This window comes from Beta vulgaris, chromosome 6 (assembly GCF_026745355.1).
Source record: "Beta vulgaris subsp. vulgaris cultivar EL10 chromosome 6, EL10.2, whole genome shotgun sequence".
Taxonomy (NCBI): Eukaryota; Viridiplantae; Streptophyta; class Magnoliopsida; order Caryophyllales; family Amaranthaceae; genus Beta; species Beta vulgaris.
In genome coordinates, this window is record NC_079207.1 from 18465864 (window position 1) to 18481009 (window position 15146).

General features: G+C 34.5%; 2 protein-coding genes across 2 annotated transcripts; both read right to left on the bottom strand.

Moving 5' to 3' along the window:
- Positions 1–406: 406 nt before the first annotated feature.
- Positions 407–3051, bottom strand: LOC104896071 (probable leucine-rich repeat receptor-like protein kinase At1g35710). Its single transcript, XM_010682765.4, has one exon. It carries the CDS (start codon positions 2665–2667, stop codon positions 532–534), a length of 2136 nt encoding a protein of 711 aa, XP_010681067.2. The 5' UTR covers positions 2668–3051; the 3' UTR covers positions 407–531.
- Positions 3052–4211: 1160 nt separating this feature from the next.
- On the bottom strand, positions 4212–12031 carry LOC104896072 (ras-related protein Rab7). Its single transcript, XM_010682766.4, has 7 exons — positions 11616–12031; positions 11460–11486; positions 10698–10797; positions 10473–10619; positions 9273–9353; positions 8961–9124; positions 4212–4651 (listed from the first exon to the last, which is right to left on the bottom strand). The coding sequence occupies exons 1-7, from the start codon at positions 11669–11671 to the stop codon at positions 4576–4578; spliced, it is 651 nt and encodes a 216-aa protein (XP_010681068.2). The 5' UTR covers positions 11672–12031; the 3' UTR covers positions 4212–4575.
- Between the last annotated feature and the right edge of the window lie 3115 nt (positions 12032–15146).

The following is a 15146-nucleotide window of genomic DNA, read 5'->3' on the forward strand; positions in this document are numbered from 1 at the left end:
ATGAATTTCACGGTCTGGTCCTGGGCCGTAAAATCTTAGCCCATCCCACTACGACTCATGGTCCAGCCCGCCCAGCCCGCTCCAGTGGCTATCACTACTCCCATGCATTTTGCACGAAAAGACAATTCACAAATATCTTTGGCACTTGTGAAACAATTATGCATTACAATTTCACTTTTATACAAAAAATCCAAATTATTGTCAAAAACCATAAGTAAAAATGATATCTGCCATTGCCATATCCTCCTCTCTTCCAATAACGCTTGGCACATTTTAGGCATGTATTATTCGACTTATTTTATGCTTATCTAAACTTAATTAAACTTTAAATGTATTTAAATTTATTAAACCTTATTATTCAGACCCTTATCTAATTATTAAACCTTATTTATTGTGTGAAACCAAATTGAACAAATCTAAACTTATTTTTTCAGATAATCACTAAAAATAAGCGGGAAAAAAGGGTATCTTTCCGTTATCACCACTCTACAGTCTACATTGTCTACTGATCAATGATCATCTCATCTTCTCCTACGTAGTCTTACAAGGAGGGAGCGGAGCACCGCAGAGGCCAAGATTTGCTGAAAATGCAGAAGCAGGAAAACTGGTGTTATGTGCAGGAATTTGTCCACTAAGTTTATTCCATGAAACATCAAACACCCGCAAATTCCTCAAATTCAACACCTTTTTCGGTATTCTTCCACTTAACCTATTCATCGATAACAAAATCGTCGTTAATTCTTCAGCATTCCCAATTTCTTCAGGAATTCTTCCAGAAATCTGGTTATTTACCATCTTCAACACTTTCAATTGCGTCAATTTTCCAATCGACACTGGTATTGTTCCTCCCAACGGATTCTTCGACAATATCAATGAAGTAACCCCTCTCATCGCAGGTTTGTCACCTATATTTTTGTCGATTGGACCTTTGAATGCATTGTTAGAAACATCAATTGAGTTGAATTCCCAACCTACTTTATCAAAAATCATTCCCAATGATCCTGTGAAGTTATTTGCGTGAATATCTAGGGTTGAGAGTTGGTAAAGATCTTTGAATTGAACAGGAATGGTGGAGTTAAATCTATTATTGGATAAATTCAGGGTTTGCAGAATACTCATTTTTCCAATCCATGAAGGCAATTTTCCTGTAATTTGATTATTTGATAAATCAAGGTGAGCTATATATGGGGAAGATACCGATTGTGGTAATTGCCCTCTAATCCCGGTTCCGGCTAATGTTAGGTTATAGAAGTTGGAATTGTTGAACACCCAAATTGGTATTTTTGTTAACCCAAGTGGATTATAGGATAAGTCTAGCTTGTAAATAAATGATTTATCAAGTTGAGGGAGTGGGCCAATGAGTTTATTGTTGGACAATTGTAGAGAATTGAGTGAAAGATTGGCATAACTTGAAGGGATTTGACCTACAAATTGGTTGTTTGAGAACATGATATCATATAATGCAGTTAGATGGCTGATATTTGGTAGTAGCTTTCCTGTGATCATATTGTTCTCTAACACTATTCTTTGGATTTGGGTGAGTTTGCCTATGGAATGTGGTAAAACGCCCGTTAATTGATTGTGACTCAAATCCATGACTTGTAGAGACACAAGGCCGCCAATGGAAGAAGGGATGGGTCCGGTGGGTCTATTATGGTCAAGGTATAAATTCTGCAATTGGGAGAGTTTACCTATTGAATATGGTATGATTCTGGTGATTTTGTTGTCATCAAGGTATAAATTCTTCAGTTTGGATAGTTTGCCTAGAGTATGTGGTATGGTTCCGGTGAATTCATTATGATCTAAGTATAGATCTTGCAACAGAGAGAGTTTAGCTATAGAATTTGGTATGGATCCACTAAGATTGTTATAGGTGAGTAGTAATGCTTGTAACTGGGAGAGAGTGCCTATGGAATCTGGTATACTTCCATAAATATGATTATATGACAAATCTATATGTATGAGGTGCTTTAGGTTGCCAATACAACTTGGAAATTTACCTGAGAAAGAATTTCTGCTAAGATAAAGCTTGTTAAGTGAAATCAATTTGGTAATGGAAGAAGGTATCGAGCCAGTTAATTGATTTCCTTCAAGTTCCAATATTGAAAGTGAGCTCAATGATTGAAAAAGAGAGTTGGGTATGGTGCCAGAGAGGCTGTTATTGCCTAGGAAGAGATATTTTAGCTTGTGGAGATTACCAAGTGAAGCGGGTATTGAACCATTCAGGTTGTTATAAGTTAGTGAAAGAGAGGTTAAACGTGACAACTTCCCTAGCTGGGAAGGGATTGGACCACTTAACCCTCCCAGGCCTCTAAGGTTAAGGACGCGAAGATAGGTGAGATTGCCAAGGAAAGGAGAGAGTGTACCTAACATGAGAGTTTCGACGCCAAATTCATCCCAAAAGCCGACTTGGATAATTTCAACTACCCTTCCGGTGGCAGGATCACAATTTACGCCTTCCCAGGCTGCACAGCAGTCGGTTTCAGGCACCCATGTTGCTAATTTTTGCCACACATCCATTTGGATCCCATGCTTGAAATATAGTAATGCCTCTTTATCTATAGCATTACAGGATTCTACCACTAGGGGACAGAATATAATGTTAATAGCAAAGATTATGAGTAAACTGATTGTAATTGTGAGAGAGTGTTTCTTAAAGGTTAACATGATGGGAGTAAAGTGAGTGTTATTAGAAGATTTATTTAAGGAGAACAAGTATGCAATATATGCATCTCTTTATATAGTTGTCCCGATGAAAATTACTCCTGGAACTAGGAAAGTACGAGTTAGTATACAGTTGCATATTTGACTTGGTGTTGTTCATTATTAAATTTTTTTTTTCCATGGTTGCAGGGTACTAATTCAGTATTGAAATTGTTGAAAGATGTGACCATGTGCATGCTGTGCAGTTTCAAAGTTTGAACCAAGTATATAGACAGAACCAGATTTCATGTATGATCTGCCTTAACTTTTGCTTAATATGAACGCTTTTATCTGGATATGATTATGTACACTTGTGATTCATTTGGATAATTAAACTACATACCACAGTATTTGACTTCCATTAGTCCATGCATTCATCGCTACGGCTCATATGTTTAAGATATAGAAGTAAAAGGCTGTGTGTTGTACAAGTACTAACTTCTTCTACCTAGCTTTTAAAGCAGACGTTACAAGGCGCATATTGCATAAGGTCAAAGCCCAAAACCATGAAATAGAGGGGAAACCCCCAAAAACCTTGAAATTTGTCAGAAACTAGTTCTATTTTACAAATATAAGTTGGCAGTCAACTAGACAACTATACAAACTTGAATTCATGATTGCCGGCTTCAATTTAAGTTGCACTACTTGCACAGGCGGAGTATTAGGAGTGTATTACTGCTAGTTTTGCTAGGAAGTTGCATGGGGGTGATGGGCAGTTGCTCAAGATTGCGGCAATCAAGTGGCAGATTGTGGTATTCTATGAATTGACCAACATAAATTAGTATAGCTTTCATGGGAATGATCATTTTTTTAGTCTACTCTACACTTGTCATACTTAGGTCTAACCCTTATATCACTCACAAAGTCTCATCTAAAACAATGAATGACCATGATGGATCATGAACATATTGGAGTTGCTATTGAATTTTATGTAGATACTTGTTTTTTTATTCTTAATTTATTTTCATTGGTTGCTCCCTACTTATGTTAGTGGTGTCAAAACCTGACCCAACCCATTTGACCCACTAATTTTTAGGTTTTTGGGTTCGGGTTAAATCGAATTTTAGAATGAAAAATCTTGTTCAAAATCCAAAAGACGAGTTACGCCAATTTTGTATAGGTCTAGCATGACCATTTTAAAAGGGTACCACTGCATGTGTTATAGCTATATAAGCACTCAAGGGCTCACCCAAGTCTAAGTTAATACGCTTACTAATACTACTAATCTACTAGTATGCATTTAAAGGAACACTCACCTATTACCTAAAAAAAAAAAAAAAAAAACACTCACTTAGTCACCTGTACGGCTGTACATCGACCCCCATAAGAGAGGAATTCGATCCTCGTTATTTCGATGAATCATTTCTTCGGACAGAAAAAGATTATGTATACACTTGAAATCTCACTTTTCAGATTTCATTGTGTAAGACACAATTTTTTCTGAAGAAATTCATCATGATATATCTGATCCGTGCATAATATCATGAAGAATAGATAAAATCTTATCGTTCAACAAATATCTGCTCAACATGCATGGAATTCACCTTTTTGTTTACTTACAACCTCGAAGTGGAAAAAATACAATAAATTCTCAAATATCTGATTGTTTTTGAGTTATTCACATTCCAACAGCACATATTGGATGTTCATAATTACATAAAAAATTTCATAAAAGTAAAGTTGGATCAGCTAGAACTTTCTCAATATCCCTGATAATAATAACTTAACAAGAACAACCATGACATCAAGTCCCCATTTTTTTTTGCGTTTTCTTTGGTCATGGTGCACGCAAACTGTGTACACTTAGCTCAAAAGAATCAAACGACCTCAATAATAAGAATTTAGAAGGAAAGCCATCAAGAACAAAATAATTTAGCAGGGGCATCCTCTGTTCTGTTGTTCGACTATTTCTGAAAGAGAACCTGTCTCTGTTATGCTTTCGAAATACCTGCATAACAAAAATGGTGAGTCATCGTGTTACGGATGCATCTGTAGCAAAATGGCAAGAAACTATTATCCACTCCCTCCATTTGAATATAATAGTGACTTGTATTTCTCGGTTTTAAAGACCTTGCATTAAAATATTTTGGTACGTCATCTTAAGAAGTATGATAGACAATGTCAAAAAGTTCTAATAAAATAGAATAACTAAAGTACTGTAAAGCACTTTTTTGTAAAATAATAACTTTCAGCACATATTTTGTCAGATAATGACATAATAATTTTTTGTGAGAAAATACATTTAAGGCAATTTCTTTTTTGAAAAACTACCCTTTTTTTTTAGCTTTCTCGGGAGAAAAATAATAAAATCTTACACTATTTGATTTCTATGCGGATTACATAGAGTAAACCTCTCTTAGGTAGGGCCGTCTTGAAGATTTTGGAGCCCCGGTTCTAACATGAAAAGTGGGCCCTAATTTATAGAAAATAATGATGGAAAGTTAGAGTTCTAAAGATGGAAAGTTGAAAATCTAAAGATAAATCATTGACAATTTATTAAGAGTGGGAAACAAGAGTGATTTTTCAAATATGAAGTAAAATTTTCAAAATAACATATTTTGGGCCTTTATAATTTTGGGGGCCCTGTGCTGTTCGGCTCTTTGCACACCCTCATCTACCCCTCTGCTCTTAGGGAGACCGCCACTTGGCATCGTTTCTCATTTAGGAACGCCTTTTAATATATTAACTAGTTATTAGGTCCGGGCTATTCCCCGGGTAAGAAAAAATTTCATTTATTAATATAATACTTTATGATAATAACACCAAATACAACTTAGCTTAGTGGTTAAGACTTTAGTATATGTACTTGAGGTCTCAGGATCAAACCCTATACTATGCAATTTATAAAGTTTTTTATTGTACGTGGATCATATGAACTAAAACTCCCTAGAGAGAGCGCCACGTGGCACAGTTTCTTGTTTGTGCACGCCTTTTACTATATTTGTATAGATATAAATATTATCTACTTCATTATTTTTTAACTCCAAAGTTCATAACTAGAGGAATTGCATTAGTGGTTTGTTTGATAGCAATGGGGAGTGGTGTGAGGATAATAATAGAATGGAGCAGATAATATGTGAGTATTATTCTTCTCTTTTTACTTCGAGTAAGCCGCGAATGATGTTGAACATGTTATGTCATCTGTTGCCCCGTTAGTTACCTCTGAGATGAACGTTGTGCTGCTGCGCCCTTGTTCCAAAGAAGAGATTTTTGAGACTTTGAATCAGATGTACCCCTGTAAAGCCTCGGGCCCAGACGGAATGCACGCTATCTTCTAGAAAAAATTCTGGCATTATATTGGTGATGACGTAACCCATGCTGTGATGGGAATTATCCATGGTACCCGCCCTCCAGATGATATGCTACAAATATTGCTTTGATTCATAAGGTGAAGTCTCCTACTCTGGTGTCTGAGTTCCGCCCCATTAGTCTTTGTAATGTTATTTATAAGCTTGCTTCGAAAGTATTAGCAAATAGGCATAAAGTAAATTGCCAGACATTGTTTCGGGAAATCAGAGTGATTTTGTTTTTGGACGTCTGATTACTAACAACACCCTCATTGCTCTTGAGATTTTTTATTCTACGAAATATAAATTTTGGAGTCGTAAGGGTTTAATTGCTATGAAGCTGGACATGAGCAAGGCATATGACAGGGTGGAATGAGATTTTCTGATTTGGGGTTTGATGAGAGATGGGTGAAGGTGATTATTGGATGTATATCTTCTGTCACATATTCTTTTGTGGTGAGTGGTTCGGTGTGTGATTTGGTCAACCCTTCTAGGGGGCTTAGACAGTGAGACCCTATTTCTCTCTACATTTATATTTTGGTTGATGACGCTCTATCTGCGATGTTATCTAAAGGTGTTGTAGATAAATAGGTGCATGGAGTTAAAGCTAGCCGTAGTGACCCTATGATCTCTCATCTTTTGTTTGCCGATGACAGTTTGCTGTTTGCTAGAGCTAATCGACAGAAATGCGTTGCTATAGTTGATATTCTCAACAAATATGAAGCTACATTTGATCAAAAAATTAATACTGAAAAGTCGAAAATTACATTTAGCAAAGGAGTTAAAACAAGAGTTGACATATTTGTTGGCTATGAAGCATGTTGAGAAGCACTCGAAATACTTAGGTGTTCCAACTCTGATGAGAAGGTCTAAGAAGTTTATTTTTACTGAGATGAAGGATTGTATATGGAAAAGGCTCCATGGGTGGAAAGAAAAGCTTCTCTATCGTGCTAGCAAAGATCTGTTACTGAAATTGGTTATTTAAGCTATCCCTACGTATCTGATGAGTTTTTATAAGGTTCCGATGTCTGTTATCCAATCTATCCATTCTGCTATGGCTAGGTTTTGGTGGGGGCAGCAGGGTGCTGAACGAAAAATTCATTGTAATTCGAAGTGCTTAGGGGGGATGGGTTTCCATGATTTGGGTGTGTTTAATGAAGCTCTTTTAGAGAGGCAAGCATGGAGATTGGTTCAAGCTGCAAGATCACTGACAGGTCGTGTGTTGAAGGCGAAGTACTATCCACACTCTTCTTTTGTGGAAGCTTCTTGCGCTCAGTTAGTAGTTATTCTTGGAAGAGTATTTGGGGTTCTAAATCTTTGTTGAAGGAGGGCTTGTTGTGGAGGGTGGGGGATGGCAAGAACATTAAAATCTCGAAGGATACGTGGGTGTGTAATAAGGGGAAACGGTTTCTGAATGGTCTTATTGTTGAGGGGATTGAAAGGGTTTGTGACATTATCGACCATGATCGAGCGTGTTAGAGCACTGACTGCATTTTGGAATGCTTTTTGGAGGAAGATGCGCGGGTAATTTTCACTATTCCTCCCAGTGAGAGATTGCTTTTACAAAAAACGGAAGTAGGTAAGTCATGTAATTTTGACGATTTTCATCGATCTTGGGTTCATATTTGGGATCTAAATGTTTCTCCCGAAGTCCGTCATTTTTTATATATGGAGAGTGTGTTCGCCTATTCAGTCGCCTTGTCTGTACGAGCTCTTCTCAAACACCGACATTTGATTATTGATGACTTATGCCCCCTTTGTAACAAGAGCTCAGAAACTGTGTTCCATATGTTATTCGAGTGTGAGTTGGCGAAGGAAGCTATGATGTTGGGAGGTTTTTCTGAGTTGTTGCCAAGGACGAGTGTTAATTTCTTGATAGAGATGTTAGAGGCGTGGGATGAGGTGAATGTCGAGAAGGTGGAGGGTTGGGCTGTGTTGGCGTGGTCCCTTTGGTTTCATAGGAATCAATGTGTTTTTTAGAACAAGGTGATTCCCAACCAAGTCTTAGTGGAGAGGGCTAGTAATTTAAGAAGTGATTACTCAAATTATACCAGTTGTGTGCATGGTTTGGTGTTGGGCAGAAGAAATGCAGGAGTGGGGGTGAATTATTGGGAAGCTCCTCCTGAGGCAGCAATGAAGGTTAATACCAACGCAGATGTGGGGGAGGGATGGAGCTAGGTGTTGTGGCCCGGGACTCTTGTGGTGTGGTGTTGCGGACAGCAACGAGGAGGATTCGTGCATGGTGGTCACCCGAAATTGCTGAAGTAAAGGCCCTTTGTTTTGCCGTCAAACTTACCTAAGCTCATCATCATTCTTGAGTCATCTTTGAAACCGATTGCTTGTCTTTGGCTTCTCGTCTTACTAGTGGAGCGATTTACTTATCTGATCTCGCTTCTATTATGGAAGATGCTTTATTTTTGGTAGACATTTTTTATTATGCGTCTTGGTCTCGTGTGCGCAGGGGAATAGTGTAGCCCATCACCTCGCAAGACTAGTGCTGTTTGGGGTGTAGCAACGTTGGGAGAATCATATCTCTTCTGAAGTTGCTACGTATGTAATTATGAGCACTTTAGCTCTTTCTTAATATATTATCTCTCTTTTCCCCTAAAAAATAATTCTAACAATCTATAGTACTTGCTTGTTTTTATTAGCAATCCAAATGGTAATAGTTATGGTGATATTATTTAATTCCAAAACATCTAAATTTTCGTAATTTTTTATTACCTTTATGGAGAGGGTATTGAGTGATAATAAAAATATGTGAGATATGTTTTGAGATGAAATTTTATTACTATGAATATATATATTTTTTGATAGGATTTATTACTATGAATATTGAAATGAGACTTTGTTAGAAAAATTACAAAAAAATTCACTTCCTCTATCACCGGTTACAATCGCTTACCAAACCGTCGTAGATGTTAGTGAGTTTTAACTACCCAAAGAGATATAGGTATTGAATTGACTTACAATTCTTGTGAACGGTCATGAGAGAGTGCAGCTATTGCAATGTTGTAAAAGGCATCATCTACATTAATATCATCCTTTGCTGAAGTCTCATAGTAAGGAATACTGCTTGCTGATGGCCCTGACTTTATAGAGCCACACCAATCCTTAGCTCTTTTCTCATCCACCTAATAGGTCTCAAAAAAAATGCACAATAAGCTGGATAGAATAATTAATTACGACAAAATAGTACCACAAAAGGAGACGGAGGGAGTACAATTTAGTAAATTGACGATCTTTTATAAATGAAGGGTACTACATATGTATACATCCTACCATGCGTCTAGCTCCACCATCTTGATCAATCTTATTTCCAATCACCACGAAAGGGAACCTAGCTGGGTTTGAAATATCTGTCTGATTTTCACAAAACCAAAATAAATAGAAGAGTAATTATTTGAGATTAAATGTAATCTAATAATCTAATTATAATTAGATGGACAAGATCAGTCAATAAAATTGGAAAGATGAGAATTAAACAATTACAATGTCTGTGTTGTTTCTTATAGCCTTTAACCTTTCTACTTTCTACTTCTCCCTCCATAGTCCATCCCATAAGTTTACATTGACTATTAATCTCTCTCAAAACAAATATTGGTTAATATCGTAATCTATATAAATATATCAAAAAGTGTTCTTAAGCATATCTACATGCCACGTGGCACTATCTGTTTAGTTGTTTTATTTCATGTTATCAACATACATTAAAAATTAGAAACATGTTTCGTACAAGATTCAACCATGTGACCTCAAGTTAATATAGTAAAGTTATAACCAAAAAACTACGCAACATTAGATGCTACTCTTTTGACATGAAAATATAAATAACCCGTGGAGTCGCTCGGGCCTAATAACTAGTTAATATCCATATGTAAATAGTTAAAAGTATTTTGAAGTATTATATTTATCATATCTATCAAATTAGCTATGAAATTATACTTACTATTAAGAAGCATTAACAATAGAATATATCCCTCAAAAAAAAAAACAACAATAGAATATATATTAGTTATATGGCGCTATACCTGGGTTCTAACTTCATGTCATTTCTAAACATTTAAAAAGAAAACCTTTTTGTTTTCAACAAGATTTGAAACTACACTTGTATCGAGATGCTAGAATGCCTATCAATGAGTTGAAATATCAATGATTCAAAAGGAAACTCAATAATTGAATTCATGTCACGAGTTTGATTACTCTATAAAAGATAGTCAAATAAGGAACTCAACATCAAGATTTAATAATGTGCAGAACACCCGACATAACACAACTCAACTATTTGGAGCATCGCCTGAGCCATTAACTAGTTCAATCTCTTTATAAGTGAAAGAGAATACATAGCTCATAGGCCGAAATGGAGGGAGTAGTAATCGTACTATAGTATGGCATTGTTATTGTCATGGATAGTTCAGATTACACAGATTTAATAATAGCCAAGTAAAATATAAGGAAGAAATTAAATGGGACTTTGATGACCTGTTTGATGAATTCATCACGCCATGTTTGGAGGGCTTCAAAAGATTTATGCACATTCACATCATATACTAAAACACAACAGTCTGCTCCTCTGAAAAACGCAGGTCCTAAACTGTGAAATCTTTCTTGCCCTGCTGTGTCCCATATCTGTCCAAATATATATCTGTAAAATTACTTATTTTTGAAGTGGCCGGAAAAAGAGAGATAATATGCAAGAGAACTCACCTGGAGGCTAACAAGTCTGCCATCAATTTGCAATTCCCTCGTCACAAAATCTGCTCCAATTGTTGCCTTGTATTGTTGATTGAATTTTTTGTGCACGTATCTGTAACATGAGGGGAAAAAGGAACTTTGAATTACATACAATACAGAACATATGAACACTTTTGCACTTACATTAATACATCATAATATTACATAGACTTGACAACATTTGCATCAATAACAATAAAAAAAGACATATACTTGACAATATTGACTTATAATTGGATATTGAAATTCGATTTAAACTCGCAATGTTATGGAAAACAAAATAACCCAATCTTGACCTTAGCAAAAATTGACTCAACCAAATTAAGATGACCCGTATTGATAATTTTTCCTTAGAAACAAAAAATAAAGTTAGACAGAATCAAATGATTCATAAACAAAAATATCCGAGAGATTGATTAATTCGAAATAATCCCATTCCATTTGAATCCAGCTAAAATTGACTTGACCAATTATAATCCGTTGAAATATTTATATGATCTAGTATTAATAGAATTTCACAATAAACAAAATCTTAACAAAAAGATGTATCAAACTAAACATAATCAAATTTCAATCTAGATGGCAACCAAACCTAATCAAATGACTCATCACTTAAACAAAACTTAATCAAATAATACATATTCCACCTTTTTTTTGTTTTGAGTGGATACGTTTACCACCTTTATTTATCATTGGTGTTTCGAGAGTTGAAGCTACTTTAAAATGGGTACGTACCTATTAATTAGAGACGTCTTGCCCACCCTATTTTAACAAAACAAACAAAAAAAACTCATCAATAATGCCATACAATATATATTGACCACAACTGCCATAGAACCAAAAAAAAAAAACATGAAAGGAGATAAAGAAAGCAAGGAACATAAAACTTACGCAATATCACCAAGGACTATAACCTTGAGCAATGTTCTGTTCAAAGGCGTGGACATTATATCAAATTATACAATGTATATAAAAATATACTACAGTATATGCTTAATCTTCAAAAAAATTGTGGGCTTAAAAAGATAGAGAGGCAACCAAAAAGAGTGGCGGTGAATGTATTTATAACAAGATGATGAAAACTAAAGTAAGTTAGGTTTGAGTTTCTCTTTTTGGTTGGTTAATGATCAGGGGGTTATGGTGATTTTATGAATTTGGTTTGAGGGAAAAGGAAGCAGCAGCAGCAACAGCAGCAAACTTTCATGTGATCAGAAATGATGCAGCTGTATGTATGCTGACTGACTCAACTCAAAAAATAAATAACAATACTTCTTCTAATAAAAGGGAATTCAAAATATTGATGTGATACCAATAAAAGTTTCTTTAAAAAATAATGATATAAGAGGTTGAGTTTGATTGTATTTGTTGCGTTATTTTGGTCGTGCCATCCTCAACTTTTGTTTGTTGAGGAGCACAAAGAAAAGCTTTGATTTGGTACATGACTTTACTGGAATTAGGAGTTAGAACTCTTCCTACATGAGATTTTTGGGGTTTATCAGGTGTGCAGGTCATTTATTCATTTCGTCACCCTTTTCTATACTTTTTTTTCCCAACAAAACTCGGATGATGTTGAGGAGCAACTCAACTTTCTTGATTAGTGGGTTTAACTCTTTTAATTAATGCTTAATAGTGATAATATTATTAATGGGTAACATTGTATGTGGAAAATATTGATTTATAATGTATTTAAAAACTCACTATATTCCTCAATATATAACACTCTTTTGTTTGGTAGAACATACATCCATGATCTTTCACATAGTTTCAACTCCAATTATATTGCTGAAAACAGCAAGATGTAATCTAATGATATTTATACATTATATAGGTTTGCTTATTCAAGTCATTTAATTATAATAATGTTTTAAAAATGTTATAGACAATTATTCATGTAAAAAAAACATCGAGAGATGTACGCCCTCTGTTTTTTTATGCTTCTCACTTTCCTGTGCGCGTCTTCCAATGCACTGAACTTAAATATCCTTTGTTATATATTAGTAAAAATTATAACGATTACTAAAGTACTAATTGAGACGAATCAAACAAGACCCCACATGACTATATTTTTCCTTATAAATTGAGAAAAATTAAGAAAATTCTCTCAAAGTATGAATAATGTCAAGATTACAAGTGAGAAGGATAAAAAAATAGATGGAGTACTTTAGAAGAAAAAAAATCTACCAAAGAAAATCCAAGCACGCATCGCGTGCAGAGAATGCTAGTACTAAATTAAAAGAAGATAAGGAGCATGTGAGTCCCTTTGATTTATTGCCTTTGTTGACTAACAAATTTAGTTATGGAAATGTTCATTATTTAAGAGTAAGAAAATAAAGAAGCAAACATGTAACTAAATTCGAATTACCCCCTCAAAAAGAAAATGAAAACACTAAATTCGAATTAAGGCTCTTAAGGTGTATAAAGAAAATCCCATTCAACACGGTTATACGATTGTTCTATATCCAATTTAAGAGTAAGCAAATTAATATATGTAACACCCTGATAATTCTCTCTTTTAGAAATACCTTTATAATATGAAACCTAGAGAATTACCCAGACATTATCGCCCGTGTGATAACGTATCGGCTTATTCAAAATTTTGCAGCGGAAAACAATTTACTAAAACCAACTTTATTAAACTCATTAAGTAAAAGACAAATGTCCAGGATCTAAACAAACCAACTTAAATAAACAACCATCTAAAATAAAATGTTCCTACGAAAGCATAAGTTAAACTACGCTAGATGTATAGTCTCTCCACTCCAGATTCCCAATGCGATGCACATCTGCGAACCTGTAATGTCAATGCACTATCGACTCTGCTCACCATAAGGATCATCACAGGATCAATAAGCAAAGCCATGATCACATACACAAGTAAAGCACGTAATCAGCAAAGCTGAGTACTACATATCAAATATAAATATTCCTAAACATGATACTAAACAATAACGTATAGGAATAAGTAATAAATAAACATCTAACAAACTGCAGGCAACTTTTACTGAACTAAACTCAAAACATCTTTTAATACTTAATGAGAATGTATTGGGACGAGTTGTCTTGCCTACTAATGTGAAATGCGGGTGCGATTCCGCATTTCAGAGTGACTTGCGATATCGAGGAACTTTTGAAATAAAAGAGGGATGGTGATCAATCCATTCCTAGCAAAGCTATGGCACGCTCACCATAACCCCAACCCTTATGCCCAACTCTAGACGTGGACCAGTCTAAAGTCTATAACTTATTCTCGTTACACTTTACATTAATTACATCTTATTACTTGTGTTGACACATACGGACAAGTAACACATAATTAATAATCAAACAATCAGAACAGAACTTCTTTTATCTTTGGATTAACAAGTGATCACAACTTACATTCCAAGACTACTTTAATTCCTTTTTATTCTTTACTCACTTACTTGTTGAACCTAGCCAACAATAAACTTACCTTTATATAGGTATAACTTGTAACTTACCAAATAAGGTCCACAATCCTCATAAGATAATAAAATACTACTTCTCAAAGAATACATGCATTACATGATTCACTTTAATATATACTAATTCGTACGCGAATTAATAAATAAACTCTATTACCATGCTTGCATCAATTATTCCACACAAACATATAATTTGATAATCATAATCAATTATAGGTCACATGTTGTACACAGACATATAACATGTAAAATAACTTTCAGAAATCACATATATGAATAAGGTAAGTTCCTATACATGATACTAACATTTAAATATTCCTTTGAACATGCTTCTAAACCACATAGCACGTAATAATGTATGTACCTTGTATATACTAGCCTGTAGGCCACTTTTAAATCGTTAAAAGTCTCCTACAATGTATTCTCTGCCTAGAAAACAAAGTAACTAAAATTAATAACTCGAAATAAAATTTACAGCAACTTTAAATAAATTAAAACCCCTTAAAAACACGTTTTAAAATCGTTTTTAAGTGTCAAACTTAAGGTATTTTTAATTCCTAGTATAGTACTACTATTCTAACAATTAAAAATCCTTAAAAACTCCATAAATAACTCTTTTATGAAATTATAGCACTTTTAAAATCTAATAACCATCCTTAAAACATATACAATATATTTAAAATTACCTACTAAGTAAATCTCATAGTTTATAATGTATTACTTTAGTTTCTTGCAATCAAAAACCCTAAAAACTCTTATTTTCATGATCAAAACTAAAAATAAACTCAATATAATAAATCTGAAATTTCTTATAATTTATACTATGATGACCAAAAATATATTTATAAAAAAAACAGTAATTTAATTAGTACACATGATAAATAATAATAAAATAACATAAAAACCTAGTCTTTTAATGGAATCTTAGGAAGGAAGAAAGAAAACAACCGACAAACAAGGAGGAAAGGTATCGCCGGCC